Here is a 21,901-nt window from a genome sequence, read left to right as displayed (position 1 = left end):
AGTCACACAACAAAACCTGAATTTAACCTCTTCCATCATCACAGCCAGCATGGTCGTGTCTGCAAACTACTGGTCGTGATATTACCTCGCGAGTTTCCCCTGAAGCACCATCCACACAATGTCTTATAACTAATTCCTGCCCTGAATGCTTCCACTGGGACCTGCAGCACTGTAACATCTCACAAGTATCTCCTCCCAAATCCCTCCTTACCATTTCCTACATACGCTAGTAATTCCTGGGCCTCCCTGGGGTCCACACCACCAACGTCCAGCCACAGCACCGGGCCACCTCTGCCACCTGTGCATTAACCATACCAGACAAGTTTCACCATAAGCAAAATATACTCGCAAACAGAAGATAATAAGTTGGAGAAGTAATTCTGTTTGGCTGTTTTTGCAATTATATAGTCAAGCAAGTTTACTCGTACATAGAAGATAATAAGGTGGAGAAGTATTTTCTTCGGCTGTTTTCTGCAATTAAATAATTAGTCTGTTCCGATGTACTTGGTAGCCGTAAGAACGAAAATAAAAAAGTAATAACAAGCCATCTAATTTACAATGTAAGCTGAAGAAAAACTGAAGACTCCAAAATCATTTCAGTCTGGCTGCGAAGTATCTGGAAATTGTGTCAATATAGATGACAGTGGCATAAATTATACCTACATACTGAAGTTGTTTATTGTGAAGATACAACAGTTTCGATCCGACTTATTAGTACAAAGGAGTACCGAGGAAAATGGGCAGCAATAAACCTTAATGATCGTTTCAAGACTATATTATAGAGAAGACAATGACTGATATGGAACTGCATTAGCTGCAGTTTAGGATAGTAAAGTATGAAAGTTCCCTCACCACCCCATCAAATCCTTCCGTCTTTTGAACTAATCACGGTACTGTGAACTCTAAATCCGAAAATTTAAATCACGCAAATATTCTTATCCACAACCTCACTAAAGATTATATATACAGAACCATCAGAGCTCTTCCTAATTGGGGCCGTATCACAGTGCCGTTCATAGACTACAAGTCCACCAGAGCTCCTCGTACAGCACATGGGGCCGCATCTCAAGAACGTTTATAAACACTGTCCCATCAGAGCTCCTCGTACAGCACATGGGGCCGCATCTCAAGAACGTTCATAAACACCGTCCCATCAGAGCTCCTGGTAACTGGCGCCGCATCGCATTACGGGCGTGTTAAAACTGCCATCAACACAGGGAGTCATTACGAGGCCTCACCAGAGCCACGCCTCATTATAACTTGCCTTAGTTTGCACCTCATTAGGCTCCAGACGTCACCATGCAAAAGTTGGTCCTGAAAATATGTTCTCAGACCAGCACCCAACAGTTTTCTTGGTTCCATAGGAAGCGTGTCAAAGGATGGCAGATTGCCCGTCTAACTTAGTTCTTAACCGACGATAAAATATTCCTACGATAAATACACTCTTTAGGCAGTAACATAAATAAAATACAAAAGACATGAACACTCTACATAATTATCCTGATCGCGTCAAAAGGGAGCAAAGGAAAGCAGGCCGACCATCCACGTGAACAATATGACATGTGAATGAGAGACTGCAAACATTTTTATTCTACAAATTGCTTTCCTAATAAACGTAGTGGTAGGTGGGGGTGGGGGCGCCCATCATCCTCTCAGCACTGCAATACTTCCTTCATTTGACTCCAAATTACGTGTAAAATCAAATGGTTCCCTGTACTCAGTGAAATCATTACTAATACTAAATAATTACAACATAAGGATGCCTGGTGGTCTAGTGGGTTAAGGAACTTCATCTGAATGTGACACATAAGGGTTCAATTCCCAGGGGCAGTTGGTGTTTGTTGCAGATAATACCGTTTAAGAATGATGACTGGTTCCCTCACCATAAATGTCTACCCTCAGTAGCCTAGCCCCAGGCCTATGTGCTCCTGATACGCCTAAGTAACCTAGCCCCGGCCTATGTGCCACTGATAGGACAATACAGGACTGAAGGAAGGATGGATGGATGGGTAGACAGAAAGAGAGATGATTGGTTGCATGGATGGGTGGATGATGAGTTAATTCTAGTCAGAGGTAGGATTTCCTGTTGGATACCTGTGATTATCTATACCATTTCACAGCACAGTTACATATAAATGCTATGGTCACATATCACCAGATCAGCTTTATCGCATAACTGAATACTATTACTGATCTGAAGTGATTGTATTATTAGTGAAATTGTGGCGGTAAAAGTATGGTAAAATCCTCAGAACATTTGTCATATTATCCAGGTGTAAGATAATTGCCTGAGCACTTTGTTGATGATGAATACCAGAGTATATCAGAGAAAAAAATCACACCTACATAATGACAGTGCTTACTATATATACTGTAACTCAAGGAACTGTAAAATCATTATCATCATCCTGTTCTTCTGTCCAACCGAAGCATAGGATGAGGTAGGATTCAGAAAATACTTAAAGAGAAATCGCAAGGGAGGGAAAACTATCAACAGCATCAATAGCACAGTGGGCCAGACACTCATTCACACACCATTCACGCTCCTGCAATTCTGTTTTCACTCCGCAGGCCGAACCATTTGAACGTTCTGTACTTTGTTTTGGCATTTTTTCATAATCATTGCGCATTACATTAACCTGCCAAGTAGAGTCAATCCGTCCACTGTGAAAAAAAAAAAAAAAAAAAAAAAAAAACCGAGGTGCCAAACCCCTGCCATAAGCTCCTGAGTACATAATTCATCCACCTGACTGAAACTGTTGCGTCTGTGCAGTCGCATCAGCACTTGCTGCACTATTTTCACTCCAACAGTCACTTTCCGGTAGGCATCACTGTGACTTCACACACTTTATACTACTACATTTCCCTATTTCCACTACACTCAGGCATCATGATTCTTAGAAGAATAACACGCGTGGCGTTAGATAGAATATTACTAGTGTTGTCCCAACCATGAGAGGATTAATGGTTAAAGTACCAACACTTAATCTACGATGACTCACTCTTAGCTGAGGATAATTGTCCGACGACACTGACTATCAGAGAGCTAATATCTTCCCTTCTATACAGTCGAATAATTATCAATCGTCTCATTCCTCTCACTCTCACAGTCATCTGGCAGCATGTGCGGCCTCACAGAGTGCATACCACTCTCCTAATGCTCATTGAAGGACAAGCAGTACAGCCTCCCAACAACAACGCCTTATATAAACCTTTTCCTGAAAAATTCATCAAGGGATTTATGAAGCGGCGCCGCTGTCACTGGGTAAATGTGGCCAAGTTGACACACGTCCTGGTAATGCCTCACCCACAACCAATGTATTACTGGCATTACTGATCCCATACCAGCAGTTTTATTTGTATTCATTTATTATATTTTTAGATGTCAGCATTTATAACTGTTTTCTCATAACTTCCTGGTGCACTGCTTGGGGTAACACTAAACAATTTTATTCAGTCCAGGGTGCATTACAAGAGCCTGAGGGTTAATAATGTCCCCTTTAAGTCTCTCATCATCCCCTGAAAGGAAGAATTTTATGTGAGCTAACAATAGACAGATTTATTCAGCTGAGGACGTGTCACAGAACCTGAGGGTGTTAAAGCGTTGTGGTAAGGGAAGTCTGGCACAACAAATATATTCCCACCTATTGCGTCACCACACGAAAAAAACAATTTGTAGACATAATTTTTAATCATTTTTTTTTTTTTTATACTGCAACCTTCAGTCTGACTAAATCTTTTGTTACTTCTATTCACATTTACGTGACTTAGCATTTTCATCGCCAGCACATACATTTTTCAGGGTGTTATGTTCACTCGGTTGTCTGCCAGTCTATGATGTGTGTTTCACTCTTGGTTGTCTGCCAGTCTGTGTTATGTTTCATTCTTGGTTGTCTGCCAGTCTGTGTTATGTTTCACTCTTGGTTGTCTGCCAGTCTGTGTTATGTTTCACTCTTGGTTGTCTGCCAGTCTGTGTTATGTTTCACTCTTGGTTGTCTGCCAGTCTGTGTTATGTTTCACTCTTGGTTGTCTGCCAGTCTGTGTTATGTTTCACTCTTGGTTGTCTGCCAGTCTGTGTTATGTTTCACTCTTGGTTGTCTGTCAGTCTGTGTTATGTTTCACTCTTGGTTGTCTGCCAGTCTGTGTTATGTTTCACTCTTGGTTGTCTGCCAGTCTGTGTTATGTTTCACTCTTGGTTGTCTGCCAGTCTGTGTTATGTTTCACTCTTGGTTGTCTGTCAGTCTGTGTTATATTTCACTCTTGGTTGTCTGCCAGTCTGTGTTATGTTTCACTCTTGGTTGTCTGCCAGTCTGTGTTATGTTTCACTCTTGGTTGTCTGCCAGTCTGTGTTATGTTTCACTCTTGGTTGTCTGCCAGTCTGTGTTATGTTTCACTCTTGGTTATCTACCCGTCTGTAATCTGTCTGTCTGCCTGTATGTCTGTCTCTAACTATCTACAAGTCTGTTATGTATTTCCCACTGTTATCTACCTGTCATTTCTCTCTCTCTCTCTCTCTCTCTCTCTCTCTCTCTCTCTCTCTCTCTCTCTCTCTCTCTCTCTCTCTCAGTACTGTCAGATCTCCGTAGTGTCAGCGTGCATCCTTCTCAGTCGGGTCGGGATGGCAGCCGATGTTTTACCCCGGACGGGAAGACTGAACTCGAAAATAATGAACCTGACCGGGGCTTCTACACACTCCACAAACGTTATTTGTCTCACTGATGTATATATGGTGGCGATTGCGGTGGTGTGGTGGTGGTGGTGGTGGTACAGTAGTGATGGAGATGGCGGTGGTGCTGGTTTAGTAGTAGTGGTGGTATTGTGGTGGTGGTGGTGGTACAGTAGTGATGGTGATGGCGGTGGTGCTGGTTTAGTAGTAGTGGTGGTATTGTGGTGGTGGTGGTGGTGGTGGTATCGTTGTGGTGGTGGTGTTGGTGCTGTAGTGGCGGTGAGTGTGGTGATTCTGTAGCGGTGATGGTGATGATGGTGGGAGCGACGGAGAGGGTCAACTGTCTGGGAGATTTCTTAAGATGTATATAGAAATGTTTATTTATATTTTTGTCTTCACTCGTACAGCCGTCAAACACTTCACTGCCAAACTACAGTGAATATCCCAGTGAAAACATGTGAAGACTATTTTGATAAGGGTAAAGACAAGGAAGACGGATTTATCGTGCACTGAATACAAACCCTGGCCTCCGCTTAGTCCTAATTACAAACCCTGGCCTCCGCTTAGTCCTAATTACAAACCCTGGCCTCCGCTTAGTCCTAATTACAAACCCTGGCCTCCGCTTAGTCCTAATTATAAACCCTGGCCTCCGCTTAGTCCTAATTACAAACCCTGGCCTCCGCTTAATCCTAATTACAAACCCTGGCCCCCGCTTAGTCCTAATTACAAACCCTGGCCTCCGCTTAGTCCTAATTACAAACCCTGGCCTCCGCTTAGTCCTAATTACAAACCCTGGCCTCCGCATAGTCCTAATTACAAACCCTGGCCTCCGCTTAGTCCTAATTACAAACCCTGGCCTCCGCTTAGTCCTAATTACAAACCCTGGCCTCCGCTTAGTCCTAATTACAAACCCTGGCCTCCGCTTAGTCCTAATTACAAACCCTGGCCTCCGCTTAGTCCTAATTACAAACCCTGGCCTCCGCTTAGTCCTAATTACAAACCCTGGCCTCCGCTTAGTCCTAATTACAAACCCTGGCCTCCGCTTAGTCCTAATTACAAACCCTGGCCTCCGCTTAGTCCTAATTACAAACCCTGGCCTCCGCTTAGTCCTAATTACAAACCCTGGCCTCCGCTTAGTCCTAATTACAAACCCTGGCCTCCGCTTAGTCCTAATTACAAACCCTGGCCTCCGCTTAGTCCTAATTACAAACCCTGGCCTCCGCTTAGTCCTAATTACAAACCCTGGCCTCCGCTTAGTCCTAATTACAAACCCTGGCCTCCGCTTAGTCCTAATTACAAACCCTGGCCTCCGCTTAGTCCTAATTACAAACCCTGGCCTCCGCTTAGTCCTAATTACAAACCCTGGCCTCCGCTTAGTCCTAATTACAAACCCTGGCCTCCGCTTAGTCCTAATTACAAACCCTGGCCTCCGCTTAGTCCTAATTACAAACCCTGGCCTCCGCTTAGTCCTAATTACAAACCCTGGCCTCCGCTTAGTCCTAATTACAAACCCTGGCCTCCGCTTAGTCCTAATTACAAACCCTGGCCTCCGCTTAGTCCTAATTACAAACCCTGGCCTCCGCTTAGTCCTAATTACAAACCCTGGCCTCCGCTTAGTCCTAATTACAAACCCTGGCCTCCGCTTAGTCCTAATTACAAACCCTGGCCTCCGCTTAGTCCTAATTACAAACCCTGGCCTCCGCTTAGTCCTAATTACAAACCCTGGCCTCCACTTAGTCCTAATTACAAACCCTGGCCTCCGCTTAGTCCTAATTACAAACCCTGGCCTCCGCTTAGTCCTAATTACAAACCCTGGCCTCGGCTTAGTCCTAATTACAAACTCTGGCCTCCGCTTAGTCCTAATTACAAACCTTAGTCTTTCATTGACATTGTAATATATGTGAAGTTTTTGTAAGGGCTTACAGGATCACAGAGCTGAGATCTGCTGGAATACATCACCTCTCATTTGAAAAATCTATTATTGTAATGTCCTCTCGAAACATGGGATAATACTTCGTGAAAAAATGCTAAACTGCACGCAACAAGTGGAAGTAAATGACTATGTTGTGGACGAGAGGCAGTTTAGGCTATCAGCTTCTTACAAATCCCGGTAGGTGGCCAGATATTATACTTTGTGTCATCGTCAATGATTCTGTTTCTCTCTACCTTTATTTATTTATTTACCTATTTAATTAGTTTTGCCTGCAGTAATCTCACCTATTTACTGCCTCACATATTTTGACAAATCACACTTGGGAATCTACCGCACGATGGAGCCAAATACTGCATAAGATAACAGGCGTTGGTGAGTGGCTGTGGAGAGGAAACGTCTTGCCTTGTTAAATATTTACAAAGCATCCTGGTCAGTGGTCTTTCTTGTGAGGTGGGGCAAGGATTTCGAAAGCCTGGATGATGTATGAGTGGATGTGTGGCCTATTTCACGGGACAAGCTGATTTATTAGTTTGCTCTCTCTCTCTCTCTCTCTCTCTCTCTCTTTTGTTTTTGGATCCTGTCTAACCCCACCTTTAGATATGAATTAGGGTTGAGATGATGATATGATGATGATGATGATTTCTCCGTAACCATTTATAATTCTAGTCTTTCATCACTAGGCAAAATTACACACCTTATAATAAGGCTGATTTAAATATTTGTGTTCTTTAACCAATGGGCAAAATTATATAACTTACACTACGGCCTCTTCTAACCATTTATGATTATAGATTCTTTCACTACTAGATAAAATTACATAACTTTTACAAAGCTGAATGTAGTGAAGTCAAGATAAGTACGTACAAATTCCCGGCATAAAAATGTAATAGATAAAAAAAAATCACACAATCTTCTTTTCATAACTCTGTATGAAATATTATACTTTTTCTTCTCAATGTGTGACAGTGAGGGGGGGACTGGATAATAAATGAAGAACAAACACTCCAGACACTCATACTTAGACAATATAATTTTCGCTGTGCACAAGAAAATTCTCCACTACAATGTTGCCAGGCCGGAAAGACAAGCATAAAGTCTGCAAGTACAGCATCGCCTAAGAAGCTTTGAGACGACCTACGTATAAGGACAGAGGCGAGATGGAGGATCACGAGAGTGGATGGGGTGAGGGAGCAAATGTGGTGGTGATGGTGAGACTGTGATGGAGGAATAAGGCAGTGGATGGGGTGAGGGAGCAAATGTGGTGGTGATGGTGAGACTGTGATGGAGGAACAAGGCAGTGGATGGAGTGAAAAGGCAAATGTGGTGGTGATGGTGAGACTGTGATGGAGGAACAAGGCAGTGGATGAGGTGAGGGAGCAAATGTGGTGGTGATGGTGAGACTGTGATGGAGGAACAAGGCAGTGGATGGAGTGAAAAGGCAAATGTGGTGGTGATGGAGACTGTGATGGAGGAAGTTGACTATGTGAGGTCGGGAAGTAGTTCATGGAGTAGGATGGGAAAAAAAAAAAAAACTAGAGATTGCAAGAGAAACAATCCAGTATAAGTAAGATACATTCCGCAGATTAATGTTGATGTGTGTTGAAAAGGGAGATGAAATAATGAAACATCAGTTGCAGGATGGAATTATCATGCAGGTGTGATGTAAAATACAGCCATCATGTACAGATAGGGTTGGGGTGGAAGGATATATAGAGGTGTATTATAAGTGGCCTTATAATTTCTTACTACCTCTTCCTTCGCGATTTATTCTGCACATTACACATTAATCTAATCTCATCTTGTAGGTTACTGATACAAACTATATCAATATTAGTACCTTGAATCCCAAGACGCAGGTGTGATCTCATTCCTGCCATCACCAGACCACTTTATTCAACCAGAAGAAGATCTCTCGTACTGACGGGGTTAATGACGGCTGTATCCAACCCCTCCGATTCACAAAGCCTCCAATAAGGTGAATGAAATCGTCTGCAGCAATAAAGAATAACATGGAAAGTCGTCTTTGGACTGAAGATGCTTACTGATAACAGGTCTAAGGTACAAAATGATGTTTAAGGAAGATGTGGCAGGTAACCTCACATGGCTTTTAGACTACCACCCACATCCTGACCTTCTCTGACTCGGAGCTGCTAATTTTTCCTGACAAATACTGAGATTAACTTCATATATTACGTTCGTTCTTTGTCCTAATTCATGTTCCGAAGGAAATGTCACTGAAATTGGTTATACTTACATGTCAACTTTTAGTTATTTCTAACTAATATAATATATATATAAGACTTCGTTTTCTTGGGGTACCCGTTCTATTTTTCCTTTTTTTCCTTTTTTTTTTTTTTTTTTTTATCTCTAAGCCCCTGCTCCTCTCCCCCCATGACTGCCAGGATTTCTCTCAGTTGACCATAATCGTCAGAATGTGAGAGACAGAAAGGAAACGAGGGACCGGTCAGGAGAGTGAAAGGATGGCAAATGAGGAGGCAGCCTGGAGTGCACGGAGACATGGAAAGAGTGGAAGGAAGACGGTGGAGAATCTAAAGAAAAAACAGGAATGACAAGGAAGGAGCAGAGGAATATTATAGGATGGAAGGAAGAGACAGCTTAGCAAGAGTAAAACGAATTATGGAGAGAGAGAGAGAGAGAGAGAGAGAATTTAAAGATGCTGAGACTGATATTGTGGCTGGTATTCATCATTCCATATATCTATTTACTTAGCTGTAAATGTTCCATGACTGTATGAGGTGTGGTAAGATACGTGAAAAATGTAGGATGAACTTGCTAAATGCTTAAGGTAATTCCAGAGTTGAACCAATTCGCCATCTTTGCGATGGTGAATTGGTTCAACTGTGGAACAAGAAGAATAGGCCTGTTATCAGTAAGCATCTTCAGTCCAAAGACGACGTCCTCGGGCTGAAGGGGAAGAAACAACCAAAAGAGAAATCACGTTAAAAAAGCTAATTGGCGAAGATGAAAAAAGCTGAAGAATATGAATAATGAGAGAAAAAGTAACATTCTCAAGGGAAGATAAATGGAGAGGAAGTTCGCCTGCTTCCATCATCCTCATCTTCCTCATCTTTCCCCTCCGCCTTTGCCCAGCCGAGGATGAAATAGAGGTGGAAGGGGAAGAAGGTTGGAAATAAAAGGATGGTGATTGGAGGAATAATAAGATAAACGTGAGATGTGAGGGAATGATAATGAGATGTAATGCAAGAAAGGGACACACAACTTAAAAAGAAAGATAACATAGAAGAAAAGAGGAAGAATTGGAGGATGAACCAATACAGTAAATGAAACAACATAAAAATATAATTATCAACTAAGCTCAGAAGAGAATGGGAAGCAAAACTAATACATCAGAAGTAGACATAGAAGGAGAAGAAAGGGAAGAAACGCTTGCTAAAGATTTGGGTGAGAGAGACAACGATAATGAGATGTAACCAACAGGGAAAAAAAAGAGATGGTAAACAAAGGCATATGGGAAAGAGAATAATAATGAAACTGTCAGTAAATAATGAACCGAAACTAAAACATATACAAATAAATATAAATAAATGAATAATTTGAGAATGACGAACGGAAATAACAAGATGATGTTAGAATAAAAGAAAATATCTACATAAACAGAAGAGATGAAACTAGTGAAAAGAAAGACGAACAAAGCAGTGTGAGTGAAGAAAACGAGGAGGAGGAGGAGGAGGAGGAAAACTACCAAGACTACAAAGACAAAGAAGAACACTATCAACACACAAGAAAGTTTTCGAGACATTAGGGACATAAGAAATTATCGACAGGAGGAAAATACAAATCACACTTCATATATCACACAAAACAACTAAAAACCTCAACCAGTCCTCAGACGACGCCTTCTACCTCCAAAGGCGTGATATGGGAAGCTCAGAGGCTGTACTGTAGGCACCTGCACCTGGGTGACGCGATCAAAGGCACCTGCTGGCATCCTAATATACCCACACAAGTCACCACCAGGTTAACCCCACCACCAGATTAACCCACCACCAGATTAATCCACCACCAGATTAACCCACCACCAGATTAACCCACCACCAGATTAACCCACCACCAGATTAACCCACCACCAGGTTAACCCTACCACTAGATTAACCCACCACCAGATTAACCCACCATCAGATTAACCCACCACCAGGTTAACCCTACCACCAGGTTAACCCACCACCAGGTTAACCCACCACCAGGTTAACCCACCACCAGATTAACCCACCACCAGATTAACCCACCACCAGATTAACCCACCACTATATGAACCCACCACCAGATGCCACTGCTGTTGGGGTGACGGCCTTCCACACCTGCGATGTCCAAGGGGTAACTGTAGGCTTTTCAATCATGTAATGCCACCACGGATAATAGGCTCGTCATATTACACTTAATTTACTGAACTACGCAAGCCTAACCTCTGGTCCCTATATCTCAACATGGGTGAAGTGTGACTGGCTGTTGCGAAAGCTGGCACGGAGGTGGATCATACCCCCTTCGATTCTTGCTGTCCACACATGATTCAATCCAGCTTAGGAGAGGCGTCTACAACGGAAGGGAATAGACAGAGGCTTGGGATTTCATGTCTCTGTGGGAATATCGAAGCACCTCTTCCTTGTTGATTTATTCTGTACACTACACCTTAGTATCTTCTTGTCCGTTATTTATGCAAACCATGTTGGCACTACAGTAATACACAACAGAAGGTTTAGGTCCAGTATTACGGGAAAAAAAACGCTAAGGAAGAGTTGGTACAAAGTCTGCCATGTCAGCTACGATGCGACTCCTTCCTTTCATTAACTGGTCCTGTCACATGGGCAATAATAAGCAGAATTAAACATGTGACTACGCAAGAAACACGTCATTGGGCTGTACCGATTACCCTTTCCGCTGCGGGGAGAGTAAAATGTTTAACGTTACCAAGAATATAAAAAAAATTCGAATCCACAAACTTCAGCACACACACACACACACACACACACACACACACACACACACACACACACACACACACACACACACACACACAAACACACAAACACACTCTCTCTCTCTCTGATGTGTAACCAGACTCGGGCCAATAACCCATCATTAATTACATTACTGCTGCCGTAAAGGACATCCGCGGCGAAGATGCTGCCAATATATCAGGCCCCGGCAGCCCAGACTGACCCGGGTGTGTGGGGGTGAGGAGGTGGAGGGCAGTGTGGGTACGACAGGTTGCATGAGCCGAAGGGAGAGGACGAGTGGGGGGAGGAAGAGGAAGGAGTGGGGGAAAGAGGAAGTACGGGGGCAAAGAGAGGGAAAGAAGGAAGAATTGAGATGAGATGAGGAATCGAGTGAGTTTCCGATAGGCTGCGTGAGGAAGAGACAGACGGGAAGGTGAAGGGGACAGAGAGAGAGAGAGAGAGAGAGAGAGAGAGAGGACCCAGGGGACATAAGAAACAAGTCAGTGGGGAGGGTAAAAGCATGGTGGGCCCAAAGGGGTAAAGGAGCGTCTTAAAGGGGACAAGATGGTTAGCTGGAGGGGGAGAGACAACACCCACACGAGGCAGACATCACTACCATCTTCAGCATCGTCCACATCATCATCATCATCATCATCATCTCATCGCCAGCATCATTATCATCTTCATTCTCCTCGTTATCATCGTCATTATCAGCATCATTCTCCTCGTTATCATCATCCTTATCTTCATTCTCCTCGTTATCATCGCAATCATCCTCATTATCATCTTCATTCTCCTCGTTATCATCATCATCATCATCTTCATTCTCCTCATCATTGTTATCATCGTCACCAACATTATCATTATCATACTCAATGTCATTATTAATGGTATCATCATCATTATCATCATCAACTCACCGCCGTCATAATCCCTATCATCATTCTCATCGTTTTTATCGTCATTATCATTACCATCTTTTTCACTATCATCGCCATTATCATTAGTATCACCTTCATCTCACTGTCATCATCATCATCATATCCCAACTGTTACATTATCATCATAATAATTATCTTTACATTAATGAACATCGTCATTATCAATACCATCATCACTCTCAGGAATGCAATTATTGGGAAAATTTTAACAGTGATAAGTGATATGAACCTTATGTTTATTCACAGATGTTCAAGCGCCGCACATGCCCGGTCGTATATTGTACACCCTTAAAATTGAAAATAAATAAATAAATAAGGCTGGGCGCATCATTGAACGGAACATACAGAAATTACGACGAGGCAGTCTGGTATGTGAGCTGCCCTGTGATGTCAGTGCAATAATTAACCTTGGCATTGCTTGACACTTGAAATTATATGAAACGACGCGATGTACGATGTTATATACCCCACTTTGGCTCGTCACTCAATCTTAGCTGATAAAAGCTGCCGTTAAGGAGAAATTAATACCAGAGTTGCCCCCACCTTGAGAGGGGTGGTAACCACAGAACACCAATACTCCTAGGCACTGTACCAATCTCCCAGTACCAGTGCATCTACACCGATACATTAATACAATTTAAAGACCTACTCGTACTTATCTCTGAGCTCCCAGACGGTGGCTCAATCGGTAGAGAGGTGGCCTGCAGTCCTACCTGACCCAGGTTCAATCCCGGCTGGGGCAGGGAACAGTTTAAGGATTTGAATTTCATAAAACTCAGACTTTACTGATCTACCAGAAGACCCGCCGACATGTCGTAAAAATACCCCCGTTAATACCAATACACCAGTCCTGTATGAGACAGCCCTAGCATGTATCCAGTATGGACGATGGGTGTTAGCGCCGAAGTGGTGACATGTAGAGGTGTATAGTATGTAAGAGGACTACTGGGCCTTGGGAGCAGGCTGTGAAGCCTATGCCAGGAGTCGGACACATAAAAAAAAAAAAAATCATCCCTCTCTCCCCTCCTTCCTTTCGACGTTCTCTCCCTTCCATCCCCTCCCCCTATCTCCCCTCGGCTTCCTCCCTCTCTCCGTTATCCCCTCCCTTTCCCTCCCCCCCTCTTTGCCTTCCTCCTCCCCTCTCCAGGCATACTTCCCCCTGTCACTTACCTTCTGTCTGTTCTTAACAATTTTTGATTTACCGTACAGTTCGTTTTTCTTCCTACCGCCATCTTCTCCTCTAGTAAATACTCTTACCCTCCCTCGGCTTCCCCATTCCCCAACCCTCCTCTCCTCATCATCCCCCTACCCGGCTTTTCCCAGTCCCCCCTCCCTTCCAGTTCGTTCTTACCTATCCCCGGCATGCTTCTCCCCTACCCCGGGTTCTCCCTACTTTCCTCCCTTCCCCGTCCTTGCCCTCCTCTTCACTACCTTCCTCCAGCAGCCTTCCTTATCCTCATTGTTTGGCGTGCTGCCCGTCTGCCCTGCTCCCCCTCCTCCTCCTCCCCTCCCCTCCCACTTTGTCGGCTACTCGCAATGTAATTCACTTTGGCGGGATGACTAAGAGGAGACATGGAGAGGTGACGTAAGAGAAAGAGAGAAGGGAGAAGGGAGGAGTAATAAGAGGGTAAAGAGGAAAGGAAGGAAACGGAGAGAAAACAAAAAAAGTGGTAATTGTGTGGTTAAGTGGAATGAATGGGAGGGGAGAGGGATGGAGGGAGGGAAAGACAGGAGGAGGTAGTACAAAGGTACAATGGAAAGCAAACAGCAACAGACCTTATGGTCCTTTCGAGGCTGTTTGGTACAGAGTAGACTATGACTACAAGATCTAACTCTACATGCTGAAGGATAAGGATAGTAAAGCAAGAAGGCTCCCCCCGCCTCCAAACCCTCCAGCCAAAACTGGCATGAAAAAGTGAGAAAAACCACCACGCAGCATGGAAAAACTGACATGGAAATTTCATAGGAAAGACTGAAAAGGAAAACTACATTCTATAATACATTATCTATAAGCTACCAGTATGAATAACCTGAAAGAGAAAGTAGTAAAGTACAATGAATAATCGAATAAATAAATAACTAATGCATGTCTCTGTACGGGTACGTTGAGTTGACAGGGCGTCTGCGGACACAGTGTGGAAATTGCACAGTGCACAGTGGAGAGAAGGAGAGAAGATGAAGTAGGGTAGAGAAGGAGGGAAGGAAGGATGGGCAAAGGGTGAGAAAGGAGGGAGAGACGGAGGGAGGGTAAGAACGAATGATTGCAAGAAGGAAAGAATGGAGAGGTGAAGGAAAATTAGAAGATATAACTGTTACGGAGTGAAGGAGAGAATCAAGGAGTGAAAGAGGGATGAACAGGAGGAAGGATAAGAAGTAAAGAAGGAGAGACGAAAGAGAGAAGGAGAAAGGATGGGTAGGGAAGAAGAAAGGTGTAAGAAAGAGATGGAGGAAAGGAGAGGAAGAAGAAAATGAGGGAAAAGAGTGAAGGAAGGAAAGCAGTCTCAAGAGAGTGACAGTTACCTCTAATATAACAACGTGAGATCCCGAAACGCAGTAGGTAAGGTTGATGAAGGCCCGTTATTACTGGTGAGAGAGAGAGAGAGAGAGAGAGAGAGAGAGAGAGAGAGAGACGCACTGGTAAAGATGAGACAAGGGGTGTTACTATCTATTCATTTTAAGCTTGCTACCCTCAGATGATTTCATTAATTAAGGTGAAGGAATTAAAAGCCTTCTCAATGAACACCTTCACCTTTAAAGTTATATTCTTACTGCCACGACAAGGTTTGCCTTAGGGAAGAATCTCTCGTAGTGATGAGGTTATAGCTCTACTTTACTGCAAAAAATAATGTCATCTTTACTGGCAAAACCTTCCTATTGACACTAGTTCTGTTCGTGTTACAAACGATTTCTTGCCCCGAATACAACACAAATACAACACGCACTGAAACACAATCTCTCTCTCTCTCTCTCTCTCTCTCTCTCTCTCTCTCTCTCTCTCTCTCTCTCTCATTCCCCCAGTGGGTGCAGTGGTGTGGGTGTGTGGAGGTTGGTTGTGACGTGGTGGTGGCAGACACATCGCAAACAACTCTGTTCCTCAGGCTTCTACTCCATGTGGCCTTGGAGATTTCGTAACACCTTTCCCTTAACGATTTCTTCTGCACTTTACACCTCAGAGTACTGTTATATGTCACTGGTTCAAAGTATATCGATATTATAACGATATTATTACCATAAAAGAAAGTCTCAAGGCGTAATATACAAAATACATAGCAAAGGAAAAGGTGCTAGGAAGCGTCCCGTGCCAGTTACAATACAAACCTCAGTCTCTACAACAATGTCTCCTTAGCTTTATCTTGTGTCCTTTCACTCACCTTTACACACTACTTATTATCCCAACATTACAGTTTTATTCATTCCTACACCTTCCCACACTATCTTCATTTCTTTTCCATTTCCTTTCGTCATTTTCTCGTTGTCTTTCAATTCTGTCTCCATGTTTTCACTGCACATATTTTCGCTGTCTTCCACTTCAGTTATCTTTTAGGCTGTCTCGTCACCAGAACATCCTCATTATTCACTTCCATCTCTTCTTCCAGTACATAGTGTTACCCTTCTTTCCCTACCTCATATCCACCAGAACATCCTCATTATTCACTTCCATCTCTTCTTCCAGTACATAGTGTTACCCTTCTTTCCCTGCCTCATATCCACCAGAACATCCTCATTATTCACTTCCATCTCTTCTTCCAGTACATAGTGTTACCCATCTTTCCCTGCCTCATATCCACCAGAACATCCTCATTATTCACTTCCATCTCTTCTTCCAGTACATAGTGTTACCCTTCTTTCCCTACCTCATATCCACCAGAACATCCTCATTATTCACTTCCATCTCTTCTTCCAGTACCTAGTGATACCCCTCTTTCCCTACCTCTTATCCTACTCATTTACAAACTCTAACCTAACCTAATTTAGCCTGACAATAAAACCAAAGGTAACAACCTAACCTACCCAACTCTAACCTAACCAGACGTAACTTAAACTAACCTTACACATACTAGTTTAACTTATCGAACCAAATCCAACCAAGCCTAACTTAACTTTAATTAACCTAACCTATCCTACCCTAACCGACACAAAACATACCGTAATCCATCCTAACGTTGTCAAGCCAACGCTAACAAAACACCTAACCTAAACGAAGCTATCCTAGTCTAACATAACCTCACCTAACCTCACGACAGACCTGGATGCTACCAATTAAGTGGGTGTATCAGAATCACTAAGCTGATAACAAGCTACGCCTGACCTAAGCTCTAACTCAAAGCGAGCATCACTATCTTTGTCGTAGGTATCAGGCAGGATATTAATGGGGTTAAGAGCAAATCAAACTTTCTACCAATAACCTACCATGTGTTGTGAATCATCTCGTAATTCTGGGTCAGTATAAAAAAACCCTCCTAAGTTTAGTCAGTGTATAAGATCCCTTGTTATACTTTAATCTTCACTCATACACTTATCAAACGTTCCAAGGATAAACTAGAGTGATGACGGCAGTGAAAAAATATGACAAAGTAAAGCGATTCATTATTATACGTAATTACCAGTCTAGTCTTTAATCTTCACTTATACAGCCATCAAACACTTCAAAACCAAACTACACTAGACGGATTATTACGGTACAAAATACAAAATAATACTATGCGGAACATTGTAATATTCAGTTGCTAAGGAGATTTGTTTATCCTACAAACTGGCTTCTTTTTTTTTTTTCCCTTGATTTTGCCAAGATTTTCAGACTGGCTTTAGCCCGAAGACTGCTTTATCATCAGTGCTTCCAGACGATTTTATTCCACTGTGAAGAGTATCCCTCCTGCAACCTAGCGGGGTAGTGAAGGCTATATTTTACCTCATCCATTTCCACTAAACTTTCCCGAGACGAATTAAATCGTATGAAGAATGTAGGAATAAAAAAAAAATATTGTAATGAAAGTTTATGGTCAAACGCTGTCTGTAATAATCGTAAAAATGTATTATGCAAGAAAAGGGAACCAAAGGTCTGAAGACTGAAAAAGTCGCCCCTGTCAAGGAAAAAAGCGGTCAGAATGCGTTCATTTTGAGATGCGTGGACGATACGTTTGGATGGCTGGAGGTCGCAGGAAGGAAAAAGACACACTAACAATATTGCTCTACAGGTGACCACTTTTGTATAAGACACACACCTTCCTGTCAGTTCCAGTTCATTCCTTCCATCAGCTTAGCTTCATCGGGTTAGCAGTCAACTCTTCCTTATCCCTGTCTTCCTTTCACAGCCCCCTTTCTTCATGGTACTTTTTTATCCTTTAATTTTCATTTACTCGTTGCTCCCTCTTTTCTTTACCCATACTCCCTTCTTACGTTCTCGTCTCCTGAACGTCTCCCTTCCCATTTTCTCAATCCTGGTCCTTTTCCTCCTACTTTCTTCTCTCATATTTCTCTTTCCCATAGTCTCCTTTTATTTTTCTTCCGCTTTTAGCACATTTCCTCTCATCCATCCTTCCCCTTCCCCTCCTACCTCTTGAGTTATTGATTTCATTAAATGTTTAGCGTTCCGTTTTTTGCCACGGCTTTAGGGGGGTACTGACTCGCCTGCTTTATCTGATTACTCTCACCCTCTCTCTCTCTCTCTCTCTCTCTCTCTTCCTCCCCAATATGCAATTAACATTTTTTTTCCAGGTTTTAGTTCGACCATTCCCCTGGCTATTCCTCTCGCTGATTTCTTTTCGTAGGGTTCAGGCTGCCTCTGCCTCCTCGTGTCCCTGTCCCTGTTAACAGAACCTGCTCCTTAGGACGTCTCTCCACCATGAAAATTTTAACAGAGGTCATCAGCATCGTATTAACCTTTATGTTTAGGTCAAGAGGTGAATTGTACTTGTCCTTCGTCTTATGGTCTATGTTCTCTTCCCTAGTTTTATAATTTTGAAATATAATTTACATGGCAAGCTCTTGCCCTCTTCCTCAAATAAGCTGTAGACTCTAAACATTATTTTGGAGAGCGGAAAATTGGGGAACGCAAATACACATTCAAGGAAAACCAAGGAAAACACTGGTACAAAAGATTGGGTAACAACAAGAAGTATTTTGATTTGGTAAAGGCATATTTAATGCGGACTTGCATATTAAGTACCCCATAAGCTTCAGTTCCACTAAAAAAAATCTAGGGACAAAATTCGATCAAATATTATATGGTAGAAGGTAAGGGTAATGGAAGGAGAATGTGGAGAAGGGGGTATGATGGGGAAAGGAAATGGGGTCAAAGGAAGGAGGGGGAGAAGGGAAAGGAGAGGGAATATGGGAGGAGATTACAATTACAGAAAGGAAGGGGTAAAGGAGGAAAACAGAAAGACAGAGGCCGAAAGGAGGCTTTCTCGACAGGCAGGCTTTAACCTGCTGACGGCTTCGCTCTTTACCCACAGGCGGGGCTGGAATAACAGCTGTATTTAGGGTTCTGGTTAGCGAAGGGCCGGAGGTTAGCCTACCCTTGTTCCACATCACTGAAACCGTAGCAGATCACCCTGTGTCCCTAACAGCAGTTTTCATCGTTTTACATGATACAAATACCTCCAGCGAACCGTGGATTTGAACCGTGGCGCGTTAACTTATAGGATTATCTGACCTGAGGCTTTACCAGTGGACTATCGAAGAAAATGTGGTATAATGATGAAGAAGGTTTAAGTTGGTGTCTCTTTTCGTGTTCTGTGTTTCAGCTTCACAAAAGTATATTAATATGATACAGAGAGGATTACCTGAAATATACAGACCCCAAATGAGCAAGGAATCACATCAAAATGTCCTCCACAGCACAGCACCTGAGATATCACGAGGATGCAGGTTTTCCCTCTGGCACAAACAACAAATATTTTGCAAGCTTACGATCTAACTTTGCTTTTTCTTTTTCTTTACCACAGTTGCAGAAGCGAGCGAGCGAGAGAGAGAGAGAGAGAGAGAGAGAGAGAGAGAGAGAGAGAGAGAGAGAGACTGTCGACATCTATGTTCTTCCTTTTCTTTTCCTTCTTCCTTCCTTCCTTTACAAACATCTTTCTTACTTCCTTTCCATCTATATATTCTTTTCTACCCTTCCTTATAAGCATTTTTGACTTTCCTCTTAATTCTTTACCTCCTGCCTTCCTTCCAAACCTTTTTTTATCTTTTTTTTCCGGCCATAAACTCCTTTCTTCCCTCCTCTTCCATTTCCTACCTTACTGCCTATCTTTCTTCTTTTCATCCTTCCCCCCTGCCTTCTCTCTCTCCTTCCTGCCACTATTCACGGTTCCATCCTTTCTTCTTCCTGCCGTTCTTCTTTCCTCCCTACACTCTCTTCTTCCTCCTTTGTCTTCCTTCTCCTCTCTTCGCCCTCCCTCCATTCGGTCTCCTCCCTCTTCCTTTTCTTCCTTCTTCGCCTTTCCTTCACCCTTTACCTTTCCTTCCTTCCGAAATTACCCTCAACCCACCATCTTCGTTTCACCCTCCCATCGCCTTCCTCAATCTTCCCTCCTACTCTGCACAGAGTTTGTTTTACGATTCAGTTCAGGACCAGTACCTTGTTCAACACGTAACTGAACCCACCAGGTAGAGGGTACAGTGAGCCATCTCTTTTGGACATAATTTTGACAAATGAGGATCACGTGATAGATGAGGTTAAGATTACTGATCCATTGGGTAAAAGTAATCACTGCGGAATCCTGTTTAAATTTGTTTGCTACACGGCACAGTCAGAAAACAACTCCGAAAAAAGAGATTTCTTTAAAGGGGATTACAAGAAGATACGAGAAAAACTGCAATATTACAATTGGGAAGATATTCTTAGCGACTTTAATATCGCTAGTCTGTACACCAGGTTTGTCAACATATTACATACCCTGAGCTGCGAATACATCCCACTGAGAAATGAGAAGCCCCAGAAGAGGAAAAAGGTTCCAAATTGGATAAAAAAGGCATCACTTAGAAAGCGAGAGAAATTCCGCCGGCACAAGATAACTCGGCGTAAAGAAGACTATGAGGCCTATTCTAGAGAAAGTAACAAGACAACAACATTGCTGCACAAGTATGAAAAGGAAACTGAAAGGAAACTGGTGATGGATTTTAAGGATAACCCAAAGAGACTACATAGCTACATACGGAGGAAGCAGAGGGTACGGGCTGGGATCGGAGTCCTTCAAGGAAAGGAGGGAATAGGCACAACTGATAAGGGAAAAGCAGAGATATTAAGCGAATTCTTTCAGTCGGTATATGTACAGGAGAAGGATGATGATATTCCAGAATTTTCCCCACAAATCAAGGACTGGAAGAGTCTTAGAAACATTACCTTCCAGGATGAAGAGATCCTAAGGAAACTTAAGGACTTGAAAGTGGACAAAGCTATGGGACCAGACACGATTCATCCCAAAATGCTGCGGGAATGTGCGGATGAATTAGTAACACCATTAAAAACGATCTTTAATAAAAGCATGGAGGAGGGAATCATACCACCAGCTTGGAAGGAAGCAGATGTGCTTCCCATATACAAAAAGGCAGCAACAGGTTACCTCAAAACTATAGCCCAGTAAGCTTGATGTCACATGTAAGACAATGGAGGCCTGCATAAAGGATCACCTGTGGAAACACATAGAGAAGAACAAGCTAGTAACTTGTAATCAGCATGGCTTCATTAAAGGGAAGTCGTGCTTGACAAACCTGATGGAGACTCTGGAGGACTGGACAAAGGCAGTAGATGAAGGGGATGCAGTAGACGTTGTATATTTGGACTAACAGAAAGCCTTTGATACAGTCCCACACAAAAGACTATGCATTAAACTACAAGGTTATGGTATCAAAGGAAAGGTGATAAACTGGACTGAGGACTTTCTAAGCAATAGAAGACAGAGAGTTGTGGTCAGTGGTGCACTGTCATCCTGGGCACCGGTCAAGAGCGGTGTTCCACAAGGGTCTGTATTGGGCCCATTATTTTTCATATTATTTGTTAATGGTCTGCCACAACAAATACAGTCACGAATCAAGATGTTTGCCGATGACACAAAAGTGTACAGTAGAACCACAGCAAAGGAAGACCAAGACATGTTACAAGAAGATATATTTCAATTATGTAAATGGTCAGATAAGTGGCTTATGAAGTTTAATGTGGATAAGTGTAAACTAATGCATATTGGCAGACGGAATGAAAGTAAAGTATATCAAATGAAAGAATATATAGGTGATGAAGAAGTCCTGCATGAAATAACAACAACGACAGAGGAAAAAGATCTGGGGATCTATATAACAAATGACCTGAAGCCATCCAGACAGTGCCAAGTAGCAGCAGAGAAGGCAACATCGCGATGAGGAGACTGAAGAATAGCTTGAAGCACAT

General features: G+C 42.8%; 1 protein-coding gene across 1 annotated transcript; it reads left to right on the top strand.

The window, feature by feature from the left end:
- Window positions 1-10,889: 10,889 nt before the first annotated feature.
- LOC145413028 (uncharacterized) lies at window positions 10,890-21,101 on the top strand. The gene is made up of 2 exons (XM_080282835.1): window positions 10,890-10,955; window positions 20,268-21,101. The coding sequence occupies exons 1-2, from the start codon at window positions 10,890-10,892 to the stop codon at window positions 21,099-21,101; spliced, it is 900 nt and encodes a 299-aa protein (XP_080138961.1).
- Window positions 21,102-21,901: the final 800 nt, after the last annotated feature.

Source organism: Coenobita brevimanus, chromosome 12 (assembly GCF_032717465.1).
Source record: "Coenobita brevimanus isolate Jiangsu-jjx chromosome 12, ASM3271746v2, whole genome shotgun sequence".
In the NCBI taxonomy this organism is placed as follows: domain Eukaryota; kingdom Metazoa; phylum Arthropoda; class Malacostraca; order Decapoda; family Coenobitidae; genus Coenobita; species Coenobita brevimanus.
This window is presented reverse-complemented; position numbering and strand designations above follow the sequence as displayed.

Bases quoted from the DNA above. Each gene is read 5' to 3' on its own strand.
- LOC145413028 (XM_080282835.1), top strand. From the start codon at position 10,890: ATGAACCCACCACCAGATGCCACTGCTGTTGGGGTGACGGCCTTCCAC. The intron at 10,956-20,267 runs GTAACTGTAGGC...TACACGGCACAG, and splicing joins ACACCTGCGATGTCCAAGGG to TCAGAAAACAACTCCGAAAA.